Source organism: Podarcis filfolensis, assembly GCF_964270895.1.
Source record: "Podarcis filfolensis genome assembly, chromosome: 18".
Lineage (NCBI taxonomy): Eukaryota > Metazoa > Chordata > Lepidosauria > Squamata > Lacertidae > Podarcis > Podarcis filfolensis.
Genome location: NC_139622.1, coordinates 9826910 through 9846512, shown reverse-complemented (window position 1 = coordinate 9846512; position 19603 = coordinate 9826910). Strand labels below are relative to the sequence as shown.

The 19603-nt window shown below is 46.7% G+C and overlaps 1 protein-coding gene across 2 annotated transcripts in view; it reads left to right on the top strand.

The window, feature by feature from the left end:
• Positions 1-19603, top strand: part of EFNA2 (ephrin A2) — a 190381-nt gene that overhangs the window by 26213 nt on the left and 144565 nt on the right. The window contains exons 1-2 of one of the 2 annotated variants that reach the window (XM_083594959.1): positions 1965-2242; positions 2697-4001. In XM_083594959.1, the coding sequence (XP_083451085.1) occupies positions 3880-4001 (122 nt within the window). In that variant the 5' untranslated portion in view covers positions 1965-2242; positions 2697-3879. Of the gene's footprint in view, positions 1-1964; positions 2243-2696; positions 4002-19603 lie in introns of those variants that run through there. The other variant, XM_083594960.1, reaches the window with a different exon arrangement.

Below are 19603 nucleotides of genomic sequence, written 5' to 3'. Positions count from 1 at the left end.
GTGGAGGACTCCCTGGTCTTGAATGGGGTCACTGTGCCCCCGAAGGATCAGGTGCGCAGCCTGGGGGTCATTTTGGACTCACAGCTGTCCATGGAGCTGCAGGTCAATTCTGTGTCCAGGGCAGCTCTGTCTGGTACGCAGGATGAGACCCTACCTGCCCACAGACTGTCTTGCCAGAGTGGTGCATGCTCTGGTTATCTCCCGCTTGGACTACTGCAACGCGCTCTACGTGGGGCTACCTTTGAAGGTGACCCGAAAATTGCAATTAATCCAGAACGCGGCAGCTAGACTGGGGACTGGGAGTGGCCGCCGGGACCACATAACACCAGTCCTGAGAGATCTGCATTGGCTCCCAGTACGTTTCCGAGCACAATTCAAAGTGTTGGTGCTGACCTTGAAAGCCCTAAACGGCCTCGGCCCAGTATCCCTGAAGGAGCGTCTCCACCCCCATCGTTCAGCCCGGACACTGAGATCCAGCGCCGAGGGCCTTCTGGCGGTTCCCTCATTGCGAGAAGTGAGGCTACAGGGAACCAGGCAGAGGGCCTTCTTGGTAGTGGCGCCCGCCCTGTGGAACACCCTCCCTTCAGATGTGAAGGACATAAGCAGCTATCCTATCTTTAAAAGACATCTGAAGGCAGCCCTGTTCAGGGAAGTTTTTAATATTTAACATTGTATTGTTTTTAACACTTGATTGGGAGCCGCCCAGAGTGGCTGGGGAAACTCAGCCAGATGGGTGGGGTATAAATAATAAATTATTATTATTATTATTATTATTATTGTTGTTGTTGTTGTTGTTGTTGTTGTTGCATCTTTACTTAACATTCCCAGGAGCCAGTGAGAACCAGCTTAAAGCCATTGCCTTCTTGTGTGTGTGTGCAAAGCTTTGTGGTAATTTTAACCAAAGAGGGGTCAAAATATAAAACAGAAAGTGGATTTGAGAAAAGTCACTTCCCAAGGAATAAATGCAGCTGGGCTTACTTCTGAGTAGACGTGCAATGGATTTGCACTGCAAAAGTAAGTGCCGAGTCTGCCGTGCAAATCTGTTGCATGCCCACCGGAAAACAAGCCCCAGTTGATCTCCCATTTTGTAAATTGCAAATCCGCAAATTGCAAACTGGCCTTTACCGCTCAGTGTCCGCTCGTTACCGTTTTGGCCTCGTTTTTCAGATTTATTTGCGGGCTTTGTTGTTCTTGCCTGATTTTTTAAATTATCTTGCGTGCAAACCAACCTCGGAAGGCGGTTGATAAACCAGCGGCGATAATAAACAAATAAGTAAACGAGCGTCGACAGCAGCAACAACATCAGTGGGCTTGCAGCCACTGAAGTCCTCAACTAGAACACTAGATTTTCAGGGGGTCTACTCTGAGTAGGGAAAGCTAGCTGGCCAATATAATCATAATCTGCAAGCAGGTTAAAGACAAAGGAATGAAGACCCCCCCTTGTAAAAAAAAGAACCCCCCTTTTCTCCACCACCCATTAGCATCCAGTCTTATTTTTTGGGGGGGAAAGACCCCCACTTTAAAGAAAGCTTTGGATTTCTGGCTTGCACGTGAAAGGGGAAAATCTCTTTCCAGCTGCTGCGTTGACTTCTTGCAAAGATTTTTTTTTTTTAAATGACCCCCCCCTCCTCCTCCATTTCCACGCTCTTTCCTTCTGGGGCTACCCCCCCACTCTCATTCTCCTTCCTCTCTCTCCCTCCTCAACAGAGCTGAAATTGACTTTAAAAAAAATAAAAAATCTCCAGGAAAAAGGAGACCCACATGGCTTTGGTGGGGGGTGTGGCTCAGCGTCACCGGCCAACCAACCTTGAGACTTGGGGGCCCCGCCCCTGTTGAGTGCTTGGGGGGGGGAGAGACATTGCTGGGGAAAGGGAGAGAGAGAGAGAGAGAAGGAGGGAGGGAGGGAGGAGGGATGTGGTTACTTTAGGCTGACCGGCCAAGTGGTAACAATGTTTCTGTATCAAGAGTAGAGGGGGGGGGGCGTAAAGGAAGGCAGGTCTCTCTCTTTTTTCTTTTCTTTTTTTTTGCAAAAGGAAAAAAAAGGCATTGAAGGCAAAAAAGGGGGGATTAAAATAAAGCAGAAAGAGAGAGAGGGAGAGGGAGAGCGTGCAGCGGTAAGGCTTAAAAGAATCCACAGAGGAGGGGGAAAGAACCTTTTAAAAAAAATATAGATATATATATACACAGAGGGATTTTTTTGTTTTTGTTTTTGGTGCCACCAGGAAAATAACAAAACCTCAAGGTGGGGGCAAGCATGTTTTATTCAGGAAAGAAAACGATGAAGTGCATGCATTGAAAATGAAAATGAAATCTTGCAAATTGTGTGTTGGGAGGGGGAGGCATTTGGTATAGTATTTAATTTTTTTTTGCATTTTTGGAGGGGGGGATGAGGGAGAGGAGGGGGAGGTGTTGTTTGAAGGCCTCCCCACCCCCCCAACTTAATGCCCCCCTTTTTTCCCCTTCTTACCAGTTGCAAGGAAAGCTTAGGTGGCACAATAAAAAAGGGGGGGTGGTTGAGTGAAAAGGGGAAGGAAAGTAAGATTACCCCCCTTTTTTTCTTTTCTTTTCATTCTTTCCTTTCTCATGAGAGCGAGAGCAAGATTTCACTTGGTGCTTTTCGCAAGGGGACGAACCACTCCCTCTCACCGCAAAACTTTGTGTTATTTACATCTTCCTTCCTTCTTCCATTTCTTCAGGAAAAGACAACACGGGGGTCCCCATCTATTACAAACAGAAGCAGAAGAACCGCAAGGCATCTTTCCTCTGCTTTGAAAAAAGAAACAACCCAAACCCGGGAGCAAGTTTTGAGTCCTCATTCTTTGGGGGGGGGGGTGATTCCTTCTTTCTTTCCTTCCTTTCTGCAAGAAATTCATCTCATTTTTTCAGCCAACCGGTTGCAAATTGCAGAAGGAAAGCCCTCGACAAGGTTTTTATTTCATTTCATTTTTAAAAAACTTCTTTTTGGAAACCAGGAATTTGTTTGAATGCAAAGTTGTCGGTTGGTGGCCTTTTTATTTATTTTTTTCAAATGATATGCTAGGATTAGCCGCTCTCCAGAGACAAGCGGGCACCTCAAAGTTTGCTTGCTGACTCCACAGCAATTTCCCCCCTCTCTCTTCCCCACCCCCAGCAAGAGTGGGGAGATTTTGGGCCAGTTGTACGACATGCCGAGGTTCCCTGCTATAACCTCTCAGCCGCCGCCTGCTTCCTCCAGTATTTTTGAGCCCAAGTTATTCAGTTTCTTAGAGATGGAACCTCTCTCTTCCCTGCTCCATTTATGAAGAGTTTGAGAGAGCTGGAAGTAACTCAGACCCTGGGACCCGAAAGTTGCGGTGATGTCTTCTTAGGGAGTGTGGGAAAACCCACGCCACACCCTATGTGTTCCTAGATAGCACACATCTCTTGTCTATCTATTAAGAAGCCTTCTGTTGCAAAAGCAAATTCTGATCGCCCCACCAATGCGCTCTTGCAAAACGCTGATTTGCAGAATATTTTGGCTACCAGGACGCTTGCCTATACCCGCCACCTTTCATGAGAAAAGAAGGACCATTCTGCCAGCGAGAGCTATTGGGATTCTCCCCCATGGAATGAATTAGGGATGTGCGTGCGATAGTTTGCATCGAGAGAGAGAGAGAGAAGTGAAAGGAGGTGGAGGAGAGACACAGGAAACAGTCTGGACTGTCCAGGGGAGACCTAACCTCCCCGAAAAAAACGCACCGAAAGAGCTATCCGCCAGAAAGCGCTTGTGCAAAGTGCAATGACCTGGTTGCCTTTTTCCTAAACACACCCACCCACCCACAAAAATCCCCGCAGCTTTCGGGGAACAAAAGAAAGAAGGGGAGAAGAGGTGGAAGAAAGTGGAGGAGAAGGGGGGGTACGATGCCGAATTTGGAGGTAGCTGCGTTGCTGGTGGCCCTGGTTGGGGTTTGCGTGTGGACGGACGACAGCAGCAAAATTATCTCTGATCGCTATGCGGTGTACTGGAACAAAAGCAATCCCAGGTAGGATGGAGGGGGGAGCCAGGAGAAGACCCCCCCGTCTTATTGCATGTTTTAGACCTCGGGGACTGTTGCCCTGTCAGTTTTTGGGTGTGCATGTTTTGGGTGGCGGCGGCTGTAGCCCCAAAGGGATGATGTACACAAGGCACTGTTATAGTCCATGCATTATTATTATTATTAATTTTATTTTGTCCATATATTTTTGCGTTGGAAGATTCGGGAGGAATGGCGAAACTTCTTTTTAGAAGGGAAAAAATAAATAAATCTCACAGGCTGATACTTGGGGAATCTCTTATCTTCTCAAATGAGCCTTTTTTGCAGACTTGCCTGAAAATTATTATGATGTAAAAAGGAAACCCAGTTTTGCCAGTGATGTCACTGTTGGAAGGGGGAATGGTTTTTAAAAGTGTGGGGTTTTTTATTATTATTATCCTGTCTGTCTGTCTGTCGTTCAAAGTCATGGCCAGGAAAACCAGGGTTTTCACACACGGCCTGGAGGAAGTTTGCCCCACAAGTGTCTCTCTCTGTCTGTGGTAAATAATTCCAGAGAAATCAGACGAAGGTCTCGAAAGCAAAACTTCCAAGCAGAAGAGGGTTGCTATATCTCTGTGTGAGATGCCCTTCTTTTTAAACTCCCACCGCGCTCCTGTGTACTGAATTGCATCTAGCTTGTCAAGACAAACTCACCTTCAGACACAACTTCTGGGTTTGCACCCAATGCGAAGTCCTGCTCAGACCATATCCATTTAACTTAACGGATGCAACTAACTGCGGTCCATTAATTTCAAAGGTGCAGAACTTAGCTGGATACAACCCTCTGCGATTAATTCTTTGTTAAGTGGAAAGTGATTCTCCCCCTCCCAGTTTCCCCTATTGAACTCAATGGGGCTTATTTCTGATCTCTCTCTCTATGAATATGATATTGTCGGTCTCTTTAGGATAACTGATATGCCAGATTTTTTTGGTCAAACTTTTGGACTGACTTTGCCTTATTTTGAAGAATTGGGGGGGGGCATTTATCAGTTTGTCTTGAGGCTGACATTCTGAGTGCGTGTACCTATATAGCAGGGCTGTTTGAATATTTTCATCTATCTGTTTCCCCGTTTTTTCCAAGGCTTAAGTTCAAGAAGTTTTGCAGCGGTCTGTGTTGCCTTCCCCTCTTCCAAGCCAGATATAAAAAAACAATTGAGGCGGCGGTGGGGTTACAGAAATATATTTTTTCTTAACAGCTGTTTTACGTTTGGAATCTGAACCACCGAAGAGTGGTGGCGGGGTGTGTGTGTGTGTGTGTGTGTGTTGAGGAGGGAAATCATTCTTCCAGAAGTCAATTCTCGGAAGTTGTAATTCTGGGCAGCCAAGAGGAACAAAATGATAACAGTTTTCAGCAGAACTGCAGACTGTAAAATCAATTACGCGTCACTTACAGGGTTGCATCTTGTCAAATTAAAACACCAGTTCTCTCTCTTACACACACACACACACACACACACACACACACACACAATGGAGACGAGACAGTTCTTGACCTGTTTCCTTGTGTTCCCCCCCCCAACATCTAACCTGATGGACAAAACCATCTCTTGCACAAGGACTACTCCTTGAAGAGTCTTGGAAGGGAAATAAAGGGTTTTTTTAAAAATAAAATAAAAATAAAGTAAGGAACATTCATTTCCAAACCGGCTTGTGGCCATAGACTCCATGGGGATACTTCTAAGTTGCTTCGAAAGCCGGGCAACTCTCTCTATGGAGCGCTGAAAGGTTAGCGAAGCTCATCATGGCTCCGTAAGGCTTTCTCTTATGTGATGGCGAAGTAGGTTAGCTTTCCCCCTCCATCCTTCCCTGCTTTCTAAAGATTTATTGGGCAAGGGAGTCCATGACCTACAGCCTTGGTCGTGAACTCCAGGTACATCCCGGCCGCCTTTTGGGTTTGGTTTCTGGGTCAATTTTGGTGTGTTTCACCCATTTCTGGTACCCGCAAAGTGGAAGGGAACCTCCACCTTCCAGATCTTACAATGTGAACATGAATTAGAGCAATCAGCTGGGAGGGAGGGGGCCGTGCGGCTCTTTCGGGGGGGGGAAACCCTCTTTCTCTGTCCACCGTAAGCATGCGGTTCCAGAAATGGATGGTTCTCCTTCTCTCTTTGAGAGCTTGTAACAGCTTTCTGAAGTCTCAAGCAGTTGAGAAACAGGATGTTTGGACCACGTCCAAAATTCTGATGGTGCATCGTGCCATTCCCCCCTCCACCTCCTCCCTAAAACCCCTTAAATGTTGCAGATAATTTTTATTTTTATTTAAAAGATACCTCCCCCCAAAAAAACCACCACTCCTCCTTTTGTTTGAAATCCCCCTTAAATTAAAGGAGAAAGAGTGATGAGAAAACGTTAGTTGCTTCTTATTGCTTCTTATCTGAACTTTGTTTCAGTGTTTTCAGTTTTTCCCCGGTGTTCGTATTCCTCCCCCCCCCCCATTTAAAACTTAAAGATTCTGGGGCACCCTATTTCTTTATGCGCTTTTAGACAAGCTGTGGCACACCCCCCCACCTCCCCAGGTGTGTTAAATAGGCCAGTTACTGGAGCATGTTCCACTGAACTCCCTTTGATTTACATGCAATTTTTCTAAATAGAAAGCTTCGTCCATTTTTGCCCGGAACGGTCTCGAATTATTTTGCGGGTGCAAAATTTCGAGAGTCCGGGGGCCCCTTCTCTGCTTGGAGGCTTTGACGCGTCTTCCTGTTCCTTTGCTCCACGGCACCAGCAAAGATGGCTATTGTTGCAGGGCCCACTCAGCTCCACGCTGAATGGGCAGCAAACAAAACGAAATAAATCCGTTCGCGAATGCAAAAGCGAACCTTTCCGGTTGTGCAGAAACCTGGCGAAACGTGGAATAAAAATATTTCCCCGGTGCCCAGCTTAAGAGAAAGTCACCCACCCCCCGTCTTCTCCATATATACCCACATCTCAGTGGAAGATAATCCCCCCCCCTCCGGTCCCCACTCTCACTGTGAGAAAGCTCCGAAGGGAACCTTTAATAGCAAAGTCTCTCTCTCTCTCTGTCCCACACCCCCTAGACCGTTTCCTGCCATTATGAATGAGGGCCTTCATTCTGGAGATGAAATGTTTTAAAATTTGAGGGGAATTCGTGACCTCTTTTCAATGAGGACCTCTGTGGCGGGTCGCGCCGGGGGAAAGGGGGTCGGTTCGCCAGGCCGACTCGGCCTCCCTAAACCCGGCTTCCTGAATTACTGACCAGCTGGGTCTGGTACGAAACATCCGGGGGCTGTCTGTAACCCAGCGGGCATCTGTGGCACCTTCTTCGCCCGCAACCAGGAGGTTGCAAGCCCCATCGAGACAATACCCTGTTTCTACGCTCTCCTTCCATTGCCCACCTAGCATTTGGGGCTGACTCTGGCTTTGGGGGGGGGGTGAAACCTCCGACCTTCACAGGGATTATATTTCTCTGGGTGATTTTGCATTTTTGCAATGGGCTTTTTTGGGGTCCACATCTTCCCCTTCAACTCCTTTTCGTTAATATATATATGCAGGATTGATCGAAACGAGAGTCGGTGGTCCTGCCTTGAGACCACAATAGATAGGCGGCGTATATTCGCGTGGTGTACGATTTCTTGCCGCAAAGGTGAACATCCTTTGGGACGGCGATGGTGTTTTTTTGGTGGTGATGTTTGCATGTATGATTTCCTCGCGTCGCTGTCCATCGCTATGATGGCTTAACGAGAACCGTTGCGTCCTGTTCAACCTTGAGATTGCCCCTCTCCCAAGGCCCACAATGCAGGGCTCTGCCCGACCCAAATCCTACTCAGAGTAGACTCACTGAACTGAACGGACCTAAGACAACCATCTCCCTTGATTTCAATGGATCTGCTCTCCTGAGTTGTGACTTAACGTTGAATACAATCCGTAGCTTTTAAGAAACAGAGACATATTTGGGCCACTATCCCAATTTGTCGTATTTCCCTCCCTGTCACGAACAAATTAATGTTTAGCACGGCAGCAGCAATACCTGCGGGTTAGTGTATGTGTGTTCTGGTGGAGGCGAGGGTCTAAACTTTATTTTTTTTAAAAGCAAGAATTTGGAAATGAGGAATGGAAGGAAGCCAGTGGATTTTAGCCACCTAAAACCAGCAATGGTCATACCTAGCGTGGACTCATCCTAAGCCCAGGGGTCAGCAAACTTTTTCAGCAGGGGGCCGGTCCACTGTCCCTCAGACCTTGTGGGGGGCCGGACTATATTTTGAAAATACTAATGAATGAATTCCTATGCCCCACAAATAATGCAGAGGTGCATTTTAAATAAAAGCACACATTCTACTCATGTGGAAACACCAGGCAGGCCCCACAAATAACCCAGAGATGCATTTTAAATAAAAGGACACATTCTAATGTAAAAACATGCTGATTCCTGGACCGTCCGCTGGCCGGATTGAGAAGGCGATTGGGCCGGATCCGGCCCCCGTGCCTTAGTTTGCCTACCCATGTCGTAAGCTGTTGTGGTCCCCTCCCTTCTGTTTCTGCTACTTTGGGTATGAATTTTCATCTTGCACCGTCGCTCAGTGTGGTTTCAGATCAGTGGCGTTTGCACAGGAAATCTCAGAGTTCCTCTGTGGTTTTTTACTATCTTCTCCTCTGCTGGCTTAAACCCCTGCACCCCCCCTCCTCAATTATTACTTCTTTGAGGTGGCAGTGGGAGAGAGACAAATCAGGTGTGGTTCTTGACACTGACCGTAGCAAGATCCGGCCAATGATGCTGCGAATCTTATAGGGCGTGCGATGAGGGAATGGGTCTTCTGTGGCCTAAAGTCAAGTGGCCTGAAAAGGGTCCATTGCGTGGGCAGCTGGCCCCACATGGATCCTGAGGGGTGTGGGATCCACCTGAGGACTTCAAAGGCGGCGTTGGCCTGCAACCTGGAGCAATAAAAGGTCACCCTCTAGATTTGAATAACACCGAATAGCCCATGTTTCCTTTTTAGGACAGTGGTTCTCACTACTGAAAGATTTCAAGGACTTTAAAAAATAATAATAACCCATGGAACATAAGGGAATAAGACCCAGTTTTCCCAGTACTGACCCAGCACAGATTGGCAAAATATATGCACACCCAAAGTTGGCAATTCTGGTCTGGGCCAGACCACCCATCACAGACCAGCAGTTGCCTCACAATTAAAAAAAAGGATTCTGAATACATATAATCGATGCCATTGCATGGCATCTTATCCCTCTCTTTGCAAGACGGGGAATCATTCAAAACAATAAACCTTGCATGGTCATATGTGTGTTTATCTATACCTATATCTCTTTGCTCATCCTGTCCTCCCCATTTTATCCCTTCCATCTGGGAGCCAGCGTTTCCATCCCAGGGCACATGTGACTCACCCGGTAAAAGAATGAGAGAAAGAGAGGGATGCCCTCCTTGATAATTGCGTCTAAATTAAAAATCAATTGTAAATTGAGACGCGGGAAGCAGTCGCCCCTTCCCAACGCAATTTTAGATCACCCGCAGGCATCCTTGATATCTTCGACCCGTCGCCGTGTTTTATGTGGTCGCCGTGGGTCTGGAGAACGTGGGGAGATGTTTATTAAATATGTCTCTGTGTCGGCTGTTGATTGAAATCACAGCGGGAGGGTCGGGTTAGGTACATGGGCCGGGACGGATGCACTTTTCTGGGTTTGAATGAAGGGGTGTGTTTGTGTGTGTGTAGGGCATGGTGTTTCCACCCCCAAAACCCCCCAAAACAAAGCTGAGCCAGAATCCAAGGCCGAGCTTCTCCTAGACCCGTCTCCGAAGACGGCCGCCATGTTTATATTCCGGGACTTGGAAAGAGACTAGTTTCCATATTGGTTTGTGTGCTCGCGGAGAATACATCAGTGCCACAAACAGTGGAATTGTTGGTTGGTGGGGGGATATTGAGGTGGGAGGAGGGCGGATATTGCCTCACTGGAACTACGAAAGTTGACCGGTGGCAGGCAGTGAATCTCATGTTTTATATCTCGGGGCACTGCAATTGGTTTTCTTTTCTTAAATGGCTTTGCCATCAGATAGGCACCCAAAAGGGTGTGTGGATTTTACAGTCCCAATATTTTTGTAGGATTTCGCCAGGCGTTCCGGCCTTTCGCTTGTCTTCTTCCCCTCCCCTCTCTTTATTTTAATCTTTCCATCTAATGACTAGGATGTAATATTTTCTTGGTGGAGCCTAATTCTCCATAAAGCTGATATTCTGAGGCGGGTCCATTGTATCGCCACCACCAGAGGGTCGAATCAACTTTGGTGGAGTCACACACACGCACACATATTAATCACCATGCTTTTTTTAAAAAAAATCGCGTTGATAAAATCATTGCTTTTGTGTTGTGTGTGTGCGTGTGGATATGTGTGGAAGAGAAAAGTTTTAAAAAACAGCCCCGTTCTGAGAAGGGGGTGACGATTCCGTCAGAAACCCCAGCAAATTCCAGCTCTTCGTGCCGGCATGATTGGATAAATCATTTCCAACGTAACAGAGGGAAAGATTTGTTTCTCGGCTACATCCTACCTGCAACGGTGTAATGGGCAGTTTTGGAGTAATTCCGGAATGACAGTTTTCCTGCCGACAAATGTAATTCCTGAAAGGGCCCCCACATTTATATATATCAATCTCTGTGGAAGGGGGAGAGAGAGATAGAGATAGATAGAGAGACGGGTAAATGGCCGGCTATTTTCTTTCTCGATTGTCAACACAGGTACATCCCATTATTTCATCTTCCTTTGCCCCCCTGGCCTATATTTAGCTACACAAGTGTTTTCCTTCCTCCAATTTTTATCATCATCATCATCATTATATATATATTTTCTTTATATATAAAAAAACTATGACGTGACGGCCAGTCGCCTCTGGCTGTAAACATGTGGTCGTCTACTCCACGCTTGACCACAAAGAAGTTCTTGGGGGGCAGCGGAGGGGGGGGAACGTTTGCCTCTCCTGGGTTCATGATGGCGCAACAGCTTGGCCATGTGGAGGAGACTCGCTGGGTCTTCTTGCAGGCGATTCCATTATCTGTATCCTTGATGGGAGCTACCTGAAGCTGCTCTTCTTGATAGGGAGATGGGAAGCTTTCCAGATAGCGACTGGCTTGTGGGCTTTCCAGGGCTGGTCGTGGTCGGGACCAGAATGCAGATGTTTCTGGACAGATGTTTGGCCCGATCTGGGAAACATGGCCCTGAGGAGCTGGCTTGGGGGCTAACCCCATTGTGTCCAGCTTAAAATTCTCCATTTAGATGTCCTAAATAGGAATTCAGTACAGCAAGGGCTCTCCAAGGTTTCAAGAAGCAGGCATCATTCCCCGTCCCTACCTGCCATGTTGTGATTCCTGCATTGCAGGGGGGTTGGACTAGATGACTCTCTGGGTCCCTCCTAACCCTACAATCCTGTGATTCTGCGCCGCGGGGGATCGAACCAGCGACCTTCCTCTTTCAAAGTAGGTGTTCTGTCACCTAGGAGGGGCAACATCCCTTTGCACTTTTATCTGGGTCAATTCAGGTCCATCCCAACAGCCTTAAGGCCTTCAGGGTGGCCCGCGAAGATTCGTGCAGACAAGACCCAGCTCTCTTGCTCCCCTTCCTCTTCCCGAACGAACAACTTCACATGTTTGGGACTGCCTGAAAACGAAACGTGTAAGAGCATCTTTCAACGGCTCCTCCTCGGACCAAAGTCTGATCTGATTGCCCCAAATGCCGGTTGCGAGTGGTGAGACCTGGGTCCAGCTTGTGGGCATCTCTTGGGGCAGAAAGCTGGGCTACGAGAGGGGCCAGGCTTCTTTGACGTTCTCCGCTGTCTTAATTGGCACGGCCGAAATCTGAATCCGATATCCCGACGAGCTTTGAGGCACCTTCGGATGGGGTAGAGACATCTTCATGGTCTCCAAAGCCTCTGCCACCAGGTGCCTGCAATCTCTCTGCTTTGGCGATATCTCGCCCCGCGAAATGTCCCCCCTGGACGTACGGCAAGAGCCCCTTCCGTCCTTGGCAGGGCAAGCCGGTCAGCTGCATTCGCCGAATGGCTAGCCCTGCCGCGGCAAAATGGCTGCCTGCCTGCCACCTCCTTGCAGATGAGCCTGGTCCTTTCAACCCCGTAGGTTGAAGATCTCAGTCCATGTTGTGTAGGAGGAGGGTGAAGGCATTGGTGACGCAGCTCAGATTTGTTCGCCTGGAGCGAGGGCCACAGCAACTCCCAAACTTTCCCCCAACCACTTTCGAATATGGCTGCTTCTCCCTTCCAGGTTCCCTCCACAGAGTTGACCGATGGGTTTTTGTGTGTGTGCTTTTGAGATATCTCCTCTTTCTCGGGTCTTGGCTATCCGGACACAGTCCTGCTTTTCTCGTGGATGTATCCTTCAATAAATAAATTAAACCAATGGTTCTTTTGTGGATTCTCGGTTTCCCTCTTCTGTGTTACCTTCTTTTCCATCCCAGAATCTCCCGCAGGAATGCATTCGCCCCTGGCCCAGTACACAAATCCCCCCATAAAACAGACTCAGTAGCAACTGCCCCACAGACGGTCTCTCCCTCTGCCTGCCTTCTCCTCGCCCCATTTTTTTTAAAACCTTGTGCTTTTTTGGGATAGGGTTATACACCTTAAAAAAGAGAGAATAAGTTCTCGCCTCAGAATCCCTTCAAACGTTTCCTTGGCCTGTCCCCCCCTTTTCCAAACCGTTAAATCCGCTTAGCGCCTCTCTGAGGTGGATAGGCCGCACGGTTAATAACCGGCAGATGCAAACAAGGTCCAATTTCTCCGACTAGATTTTTTTTGTGTGTGTTCTCTCTCTTTCCTTCTCTCTAGGGAGCACAATTCCTTTCCCCACACGTTATTCATTTCGCATCCAGATGCCGTCTCCGTGCTGAATCCGAAATGAAGGAGAAGCTTCATGCTGCTTTGCCGAGTAAAGAGGGGACATTTCCCCGGGATCGCTGGGCGGCTACATGCCCATCCCTCCCCCCCAAAAAAAGAACCTTTAAAAAGCTTTATTTCAAGTTCAACTTGCTGGAAGAAAGCTCCACACGCCAAGCGATTGGGTCCACTTGCAAAAAATTTTAAAAAAACAAGCCCATTCCCGTGAGTTTTCCACCCATCTTGGTTCAGTTATATCTGTGCTATCGCCCACCACGTACATCTTCATAGATATATTTCAAAACGCCTACGGTTCCTGTGCATTTTGAAAGCCGTGGGTCATACGGGGGCACCCCAGTTTCGAAAGGTTGGGTGCATCGCTGGCTAAGTCTATAGGTATGCACAGCTCAGGTTGTAGCTTTCGTTGTCGTTGTCGTGATACGTACGTAAAACTATGCATATAGCGCACCGGCGTGGATACATCCGGCTGTCCAACACGTTTCGTGGAAAAACGCCATATGTAGCATATATATATATCGAATGTCCATGCACACAAAAATGTATATTTAATTGATATAATAATAATAATAATAATAATAATAATAATAATAATAATAATTTATTTATATCCCACCCTCCCCAGCCGAAGCCGGGCTCAGGGCGGCTAACAACAATAAAATAAGACAACATTTTAAAATCATTTCATTAAAAAAATTACTTCAAATCAAATTGATGGCAACCATTGGGTAGATTGCCAAAAGGAGGGAGTCAGGCTGTGCCCTGGCCCAAGGCTTGGTGGAACAGCTCTGTCTTGCAGGCCCTGCGGAAAGATGTCAAGTCCTGCAGGGCCCTAGTCTCTTGGGACAGAGCGGTCCACCAGATCGGAGCCACAGCCGAAAAAGCCCTGGCTCTGGTTGAGGCCAGCCTAACCTCTCAGTGGCCTGGGAACTCCAAGATGTTTTTGTTTGAAGATCGTAAAAATAATAATAAATTTATATTATTATTGCACATATTCCATACACTGAACATGTGTGTGTGTTTGTGGGGGGGTGCGTATAGCGTTTCTTATCTGCTGAGTAGGCTGGAAATCTCTAAGGGGCAATAAACTATTTTGTACATACACATACACAAACCTTTTTTTGTCGTGTATCGTTTCATTCTGGTGGTCTCTCATAGAAAGGCTGGGGTAAAAGCTGCAAGCCTGTTTGCGCGTGATACAAAGTGAAATAAAATGTGTCTACACCATGGGTAGGCAAACTAAGGGTGAGTTACAATGTTAAAAAACTTAAAACTTGCAATCATGAAAATAAGGTGGTGGTTCCTAAGACTCTCAAAGGCTGGGATAAAGAGGTGCGTCTTCAGGAAGCTGTAGAACATGGGTAGGCAAACGAAGGCCCGGGGGCCGGATCCGGCCCAATAGCCTTCTAAATCCAGCCCGCGGACAGTCTGGGAATCAGTCTGTTTTTACATGAGTAGAATGTGCCCTTTTATTTAAAATGCATCTCTGGGTTATTTGCGGGGCATAGGAATTCGTTCATCCCCCCCCCCCCCAAAAAAAATAGTCCGGCCCCCCACAAGGTCTGAGGGACAGTGGACCGGCCCCCTGCTGAAAACGTTTGCTGGCCCCTGCTGTAGAATGAAGGCGCCAGGCATATCTTTGTGAGGAGGGAGTTCCACAGCTTAGGGGCCACCACGAAGAAGGACCTCTCCTCTCCTGGGCTGCTGCCTCCCCAAACCTCTGATGGTGGAGAAACTACCAAGAGGACTCCCTCCGCTGACCTCAGCACCTTAAGAGGTTCCATAGGGCAATACTTCAGATATTTGCAAATATATCTATATCTATATAGATAGATAGATATATAGATAGATATATAGATATATATACCGTATTTTTCGCTCTATAAGACACACCAGACCACAAGACGCACCTAGTTTTTAGAGGAGGAAAACAAGAAAAAAAATATTCTGAATCTCAGAAGCCAGAACAGCAAGAGGGATCGCTGCGCAGTGAAAGCAGCCATCCCTCTTGCTGTTCTGGCTTCTGGGATAGCTGTGTAGCCTGCATTCACTCCATAAGACGCACACACATTTCCCCTTACTTTTGAGGAGGGAAAAAGTGAGTCTTATAGAGCAAAAAATACGGTAGATATAATGCAAGAGGAATTACCCTGGAATTGACTCGGTAGGAACAGACCATAGCTTTGGAATACACCAGTGCATACAGTGGTACCTCGTGTTAAGAACTTAATTCCTTCCGGAGGTCCGTACTTAACCTGAAACTGTTCTTAACCTGAAGCACCACTTTAGCTAATGGGGCCTCCCGCTGCCACCATGCGATTTCTGTTCTCATCCTTAAGCCGAGGTGCTATTTCTGGGTTAGCGGAGTCTGTAAACTGAAGCGTCAGTAACCCAAGGTACCACTGTACTTTTATAGGTATGCACACGGATATTGTATATTTGCTTATAGCGGGTGTGTTGCACATAGTAGTAGTAGTAATAATAATAATAATAATAATAATAATAATTAATAATACCCTGCCCATCTGGCTGGGTTTCCCCATCCACTCTGGGCAGCTCCCAGAAGAATATTAAAAGCACAATAAAACTTCAAACATTAAAACCTTCCCTAAGCAGGGCTGCCTTCACATGTCTTCTGAAAGTTAGTTAGTTGTTTATTTCCTTGACATCTGATGGGAGGGTGTTCCACAGGGCGGGCGCCACCACCGAGAAGGCCCTCTGCCTGGTTCCCTGTAACCTCACTTCTCGCAGGGAGGGAACCGCCAGAAGGCCCTCGGGAGATGGACCTCAGTGTCCAGGCTGGACGATGGGGGTGGAGACGCTCCCTCTAGCAGATATACGCAGGTGCATAACCTACATTCTTTACGGGGTGGCCTTGAAGAGCTTGGCGTCTAAATTTTGACAGCACGGACAGGTTGGGGGTGAAACTTGCGGTGGGGATTCCCCTGAAGTTTATTTTAGAAGGGGGTTGTTACGGCGGATACGGAAACCATAGCCAGAGGTCGTCTCCCTTTGTCGTTGGAAGCAGTCGATGCTTCTGAGTGCCATGGAATCGCAGATGGGGAGAGGTGCTTCTCCTGAACTTGGGTCCTGCTTGGAGTGGAGTGGACTGGATGGGCCTTCATTGGGCCGGATCCAGCTGTCGGGATCTTACGCCGGTGTGAGGGAGCAAGGACAATTGCTGTGTGCATAAGCTTCATTTACGGGTAGGGATCAGGACTGCGGAATACGCTTAAAGGTTTTCTGGATAAGAATTTCCTGAGAAAACACTGGGACTAAGAGGCGTTTGGGCAAAGGTGGCCTCTTTCCCCTATTCATTCTATCTATCTATCTATCTATCTATCTATCTATCTATCTATCCATCTAGGTTGAATCCAACCAAGATTTACTTCCAGCAGACCTATTGAAATTACCATACACAAATGAGTTGGGTCTATTAATTTCAATAGGTCTAGACAACTCTTTCTTTCGGGGCAGCCAGGAAAAAAAATGATTTTAGAGCGTAGCTAGCTGAATTCTACTCAAGAGTAGACAATTTGATATGAACAGGCAGAACTGAGTTGCACTCTATGGTTTCAATTCATCTGCTAGGGATCGTCGTCATATTTTTTATTCCATTGCCTTCAAAGCTGGCCCCGTCTCTGTTGCCCTAGCCCATGGGTAGGCAAACTAAGGCCCGGGGGCCGGATCCGGCCCAATCGCCTTCTAAATCCAGCGCGCGGACGGTCTGGGAATCAGTGTGTTTTTACATGAGTAGAATGTGTCCTTTTATTTAAAATGCATCTCTGGGTTATTTGTGGGGCATAGGAATTCGTTCATTTCCCCACCCCAAAAAAATAGTCTGGCCCCCCGCAAGGTCTGAGGGACAGTGGACCAGCCCCTTGCTGAAAAAGTTTGCTGGCCCCTGCGCTAATCTATACTACTTCTACAGCTTCACCTTATCCCTAAATCTTTTTTTGGGGGGGCCTTACAGCCCCCGCAATACCACAGACACCACTTCCCGCTTACTGTGGTTCAGGTTTATTTTAAGCTCTGTTTTACGATGCCCACCAGTAAAATTGGATTGTCTCCCTGCCTCCTCCAGCCGTCGGAATGTGTCGCCTGTAATATTCATGTTATCCATTTCTCTGTCTAGATCCGGTGGTGGTGCGCGGCTGGGAGACTTTTGCGTTTATAGGTTAGTGGGGGACGTTCCGATCCCTGGCAAACAACCCCCTCCATCCACCCAGAGAAAGGTCTGCTTTAGTGTAAGGTTTTTATTTTTTCCCCCCCGCCTTTTCGCCTGCTCCATCGTGAGAGCGCACAGGGCATTTAGCAATATCCTCCCCACGTGTCCAAAAAAATAAAATAAAATAAAAAAGACAGAAGCAGCCCTGCTGGAATATCCTTGCTCCTCACTTTTAACCAGACCTGTTTTTTGACGTCCGAGGCAAAAATACAGCCAAGTATAGTTACCTTTAGCTCCCACTGCCGTCAGTCTTTTCCCTCCTTGCTCCCAAGTACTAATCGCTGAAATATTTTTGGTGGATCCAAATATCTGCTTCTGGTCTTTTTATTTTTTATTTAATATTCTTTCAGTTATTTCTCGCTTTTCAAATTTTGTTCTATAGCAAACCCCCTCCTTGTTTTGTTGCAGCCAAGCTTAAATTTCCACATACTTTTTACGCAGGAGCAAACCCATTGACTTCCTTTGGAGTAAGGGTGAAGTCAAAAGATGCACACCCCGTCAACGTCATATTATTATTATTATTATTAGCAATAATATTTGAACCTTTCCCTGCTTTCTGGGATATAGAAGATAGAAGCCCTGATGGAAGCTAAAAGATAACTAGCCACAAACCCCACCGTCTCCCCCCCCCCCCTGTAGCTTTTGGTCTCGATTTGGCAAATGCAAACCACCCAAAAGGAAAACAGCGAGGGTTATTTATGCCGGGTGTCTTTTAAAATTGTTGGCTCGCGGCCATGTTGGGTCTACAGAGCGAGAGGCATGAATGAGACACGGGAGGCGATATTTACTACAAGGAAAACTAGGTTGTTAATAATAATAAGAAGAAGAATAAGGTACTTTGTCAACAAACTGCACACTCTTTTTTAAAGGGGTCCAGACAGCAAGACTGACATTGCTGTGACTTCTAAGATGTTTGCTCCAAACTAATAAAATAATAATAATACCTTTTGCATTCCTTTCTCGGTGTTTGAAATTCACAAGAGCCGCTCCACGGTGGGACGTTTTGGGTCACCATCTCTTGGGCGTCTGAGGAAAGGACTTTGGTTTGGACCCTCAAAAATCCTGTCTTTATTTGTTCCATAAAAGGTATACAGTGCTTTTAAAAAACAAAACATCTCAAAGCGGTTTACAAAAATAAAATAAAATATGAAGCCATAAAACGGTCACTTTGAAAAATGAACAGCGGCAAAATTTAAGACATTTGCAAAGTTTAAATAAGATTAGGTTAAATGCAGATCAATGCCCCCGTCTACTTTCGAAACATCTGGGGAGGCGTGCCAATACAGAAAGGTTTTTAGCCAGTGCCAAAAAGAGTATCCTGCCCCGATATCAATAGGCAAGGAGTTCCATAGTCTAGCCGCTTTAAAAGAACAAGTTCTTCGTAAACGCTTTGATCAAAATGCTGCCTGAATGTGGCACAGAGGTCCCTGTTTACCGGGGAGACGGTCTCTGGTTGCTAACCCTAAATTTATTTTGGGGCGGTGGTGTGTTTAATAATAATAATAATAATAATAATAATAATAATAATAATAATTTATTATTTATACACCGCCCATCTGGTTGGGCTTCCCCAGCCACTCTGGGCAGCTTCCAACAAAACACTAAAATACAATAACCTATTAAACCTTAAAAGCTTCCCCAAACAGGGCTGCCTGAAACATTGTCCCATAGTACAGCCCAGGTCCCCCCAGATAAAAATCTCTGGGTGATGGATGGACACCTGTGGGGAGCATGGATGATAAGGCTGTTGCCTGTGCCCTAATGTGCTGGATGCAAATTCTGCTCTCTGCATCCGCTGAGGTCTGTTTTTGAACTGTTTATAATATATACCGTATTTTTCGCTCTATAAGACACACCAGACCAAGAGACGCACCTAGTTTTTGGAGGAGGAAAACAAGGAAAAAAATATATCCTTAATCTCAGAAGCCAGAACAGCAAGAGGGATCGCTGCGCAGTGAAAGCAGCAATCCCTCTTGCTGTTCTGGCTTCTGGGATAGCTGCGCAGCCTGCATTCGCTCCCTAAGATGCACACACATTTCCCCTTACTTTTTAGGAGGGAAAAAGGGAGTCTTATAGAGCAAAAAATACGGTAATTACAGGATAGGACTTCTTAATTTTTCTCAAATATATTGGCATGTGGGGAGGGCCCCCTCTTAGCTTTCCGTCCCGTGCTGAGGAGGGCCATGCAGATATTAAACGAATAAAACCGGTTAGCAGGGATCTTCTCGCAATGTGCAGCAACGGAGTCTTGCAGCATGATCTAAACCGGTGTGTGTATTTTCTGTGGAGGGTATACACACCTGCCTTGGAAGCAGAATTTTAGGAATTCTGGAGCAGGACATATCCTAAACATAGCTGTCAAGCGTCCCTTATTTGGCGGGACAGTCCCTTATCCCAGCGCTATGTCCCGCTGCTGTCCCTTATTGATGATGTCCCTTAAATAAGCTACTGAAGGTAATGGGGCCCTTTCTATGTCCAGCTGTCCT